This window comes from Jaculus jaculus, chromosome 8 (genome assembly GCF_020740685.1).
Source record: "Jaculus jaculus isolate mJacJac1 chromosome 8, mJacJac1.mat.Y.cur, whole genome shotgun sequence".
NCBI classification, from domain to species: domain Eukaryota; kingdom Metazoa; phylum Chordata; class Mammalia; order Rodentia; family Dipodidae; genus Jaculus; species Jaculus jaculus.
This window is the reverse complement of record NC_059109.1, coordinates 70225365-70229278: the sequence shown is the minus strand read 5'-3', so window position 1 is coordinate 70229278 and position 3914 is coordinate 70225365. Positions and strand designations below refer to the sequence as shown.

Here is a 3914-nt window from a genome sequence, read left to right as displayed (position 1 = left end):
ATTACAAGCTTCTTATTTTCTGATTTTCTTTGATAAAATGCTTTGAGCTTTTGCTACAAGGCCATTATAAAATACTTTTATATTTATTTATTTATTTGAGAGATGCATAGAGAAGGGCGAGAGAGAAAAAAAAGAGAAAATGGGAAGACCACGCCTCCAGTCACTGCAAACAAACTCCAGATGCATGTGCCACCTTGTGCATCTGGCTTACTTGGGTACTGGGGAATCAAACCTGGGTTCTTTGGCTTTGCAGGCAAGCACCTTAACTGCTAATCCATCTCTTCAGCCCAAGGCCATTAATGTAAATCAGGGTGGGGGCAATTTTTAAGATAATGCCTAGGAAATGAAACAGTATTTGAAAGACTTTTTTCATTTTAATTCTAGGTCATATGAATTTTATGTTTATTTATTTATTTATGAGAGAGAGAGAAAGAAAGAGATAGAGAGAATAGTGGGCATGCAGGGTCTTTAGCTACTGCAAACAAACTCCAGACATATTCACCACCATGCGCATCTGGGTTATGAGGATCTGGGGAATTGAACCTGGGTCCTTAGACTTTACAGGCAAGTGCTTAGCTGCTGAGCCATCACTCCAGCCTCATGTGAATTTGATTTCCCTATTCTGTTTCCAAGGATCCTGAATGAATGTATTTTGCCCTCTGTTGAAATTTTTCGTCACTTTATGCATTTATATGTTGACATTACTTGTCTCTTTGTAGTTCAATATTTGACATCTTTCATATTTGCATCAACTTTAAAAATATTTTCAATTTTTAGTGAATAATGTAAAATTTATATAATCAATTTAGCCTGCTTTAAAAATAAACAAACTTGAATAATACATACATATGTTACTAGTGGCAATAAATGCTTATAAAAAAATTCTTATAGCAAGCCAGGCACGGTGGCACATGCCTTTAATTCCAACACTCAGGAGGCAGAGATAGGAGGATTACTGTGAGTTTGAGGCCAGACTGAGACTGCACTGTGAATTCTCAGGGCAGCCTGAGCTAGAGTGAGACCCTACCTCAAAAAAATTCCTATAGCAAGTTGAAATAATATGAAATAGATGCTATGAACTCATAACATGAATCACATAAGAAATTATAACCTAAAAAAAATGTAAAAAAAAAATCATAAGCAAAAGTAATAAAGCTATTATAACCAGCTATGGAATAGCTAAATTATAAATAGACAAAATATTCAATACATTAGAAAAATCTGAGAAATATATGTTAATGCTGAGAAATCCTTGTTAAAAAATAGGATATTTTCAATTGTATGAGTATATGTAATAGTATTACATGTAAATTGAGTGATGATATCAGAAATTCAACTGGCTTGTACATTTTGGTTACAAGTTACAAATGTATATTCATACATACATACATACATGCAAAAAATTAATATTTTTAAAACATCATGTGTTCAATTGAAGAGAATACAAGGTTAGTGAAATTGAAATAACATTTTGTACACATCATAACTTTAGAATCCTTAAAATATTTTTTAAAGTTACTAAATATTTTTAAGACAGTTTGCAGTTTAGCACCTTAAAGTAATTATTTTTTTTCTGAAACCCCACTTGAGTTGACCTAGGAACTTGTATTATGCAAATACCTGGCATTTAGGACAAAAGGTCATAACTTAATAACCTACATCACTATCAAAAATATTTGACATTACCCCACATAAGCCAGATGCACAAAACTGAGGTCGCACATGCCCACTAGGAGGCACAAGAGTGTGGAGTTTGATTTCAGTGGCTGGGGTTCTGGTGTGCCAACACTCTCTCAAAAAAATTAAAATATAAATAAATAAATTAATTAAAAATATTTGACATGATGTGGAAACTCATCTGAGGACTTTTTTTGGGGAGGGGGTCTGTCCGGTAGGGTCTCAGTTGAGCTCAGGCTGACCTGGAATTCACTATGTAGTCTCAGGGTGGCTTCAAACTCATGATAATCCTCCTACCTCTACTTCCCAAGTGCTGGGATTAAAGGCATGTGCCATCATACCCAGCTCCCATCTGAGGATTTTTATTCTAATTCAGCATGATTCTCTCATGGATAAATTTATTTTTTCCAGGAATTCACATGACGATTTCTCAATTTCCATAAAGCTGATTTAATATCATCATTCCTCAGAGAGTATATGATGGGGTTCAGTAAGGGTGTACAAATAGTGTAGAAGACAGAAAGGTATTTGTCCACAGAAAGCCTGCTAAAAGGCCAGATATAAAAATAAATGCAAGGCCCAAAGAAAAGAATCACTACTGTGAAATGGGCAGTTAGTGTGGAAAGTGCCTTGAATGACTGGTGCCGGACCGTGATCAAAATGATGGCATAGGAAATCATTAAAGCCAGAAAACAGCTTAGTGATATCAAGCCACTGTTAACTAGGGTCAAGATTTCCATTTTGTATGTATCAATGCAAGCCAGCTTTATGACCAGGGGAAGGTCACAGAAGAAACTGTCTACCTCCTTGGGACCACAGAAGGGCAGATCCACAGTAAAAGCCAAGTGGCTCACTGAATGAAGAACACCCACTGCCCAGGAAACTGACACAAAGATGATACATAGCCTGTGGTTCATAATGACATCATAGTACAGAGGCTTACATATTGCTATGAATCGGTCATAGCCCATGGCTACTAGTAACATCATCTCACTCCCAACAAAACTATGAAGAAGAAATATCTGGGTCATGCAACCTGCAAAGGAGATAGTCTTGTGCTCAGCAAAGAAGTCCACAAGCATCTTGGGAGTGGCAAAGTTGGATTGGCAAATATCAATGAAAGACAGGTTACCAAGAAAGAAATACATAGGAGAGTTCAAATGTGAATCAGAAATAATGATGACAATAGTCATGACATTGCCTAGGACTGATATTACATAGACTACAGTAAAGATGGCAAAAAATAAAAGTTGAAGTCCCCAAGAATTAGACAGTCCCAGAAGCACAAACTCAGACACTGTTGATTCATTACTGAGAGCCATGGATCCAACCTATACTCACCTAAATAAATGAAAGTCAGGAAAATATTACCATGAGTGGAATTATGATACACTTATTTCATATACAGAAGATATGATAAGCTTTCAAATGAATCAACTTAATTTAATATATTGTATATACATATATATCAGTTTATTAGTATTTAATACCTATGGCTAGTATGGAAAGTTGGAATAGTGGTAGGAATAGAATTATATATGAATTGAATGAAATTGAATAAAAATTGAATAAAAATGAATAAAATTGAAAAATACATAAATTTTAAAATTAGATATTAAAAAACAGAGAAACATATTAGGGATAATATTAATGCCATAAAAATTAATTAGAATAAAGGTGTAAAAGTGATAGGGAAACTTTTAATTCCAAGACTTATTTGGGCTTTGAAAATGTTTAACTTTTGAAATACACTAAGCAAAATAATGAAAAAAATGTAATTTCAGATAAAGGTAAAACATAAAAGATTTATTCAGAGACCCATGAGTTGAATGGTCTGGCCAGAGGAACAGGCATGCTACAGAGCATAAACGTTAAATTGTGAAGGCTGAGGCAGGAGGGTCATTGTGAGTTTGAGGCCACCTTAGGCTACATAAAAAGACTGTCTCAAAACCCTGTGTGGGGACAGGAGAGATTGCTCAGTAGTTAAAGGCACTTGCTTGCAAAGCTGGAGGGTCTGGGTTTGATAACCTAGTACTCAAGTATAGCCAGATGCAAAGTGGCACATGCCTATGGAGATCATTTTAAATTGGGAATGATTGCTTAAGAATAAACTGTAGCTGCAAATTAATCTTTAAATGTGAGACAGATGTACTAATTTTCTTAAAATTTATAGTCATGAAATATGAAAACGGGTATATGGTGACACACTGAAAGTTTTTCTGAAAGTCAATACTTTC

The 3914-nt window shown here is 34.9% G+C and overlaps 1 protein-coding gene across 1 annotated transcript; it reads right to left on the bottom strand.

The window, feature by feature from the left end:
* Window positions 1–2075: 2075 nt before the first annotated feature.
* Window positions 2076–2999, bottom strand: LOC101600107 (olfactory receptor 4K1). Its single transcript, XM_004670130.1, has one exon. The coding sequence runs from the start codon at window positions 2997–2999 to the stop codon at window positions 2076–2078; it is 924 nt and encodes a 307-aa protein (XP_004670187.1).
* Between the last annotated feature and the right edge of the window lie 915 nt (window positions 3000–3914).

What these genes read in the sequence shown, in the direction of transcription:
- LOC101600107 (XM_004670130.1), bottom strand. Translation starts at nt 2,999, where the DNA reads ATGGCTCTCAGTAATGAATCAACAGTGTCTGAGTTTGTGCTTCTGGGA.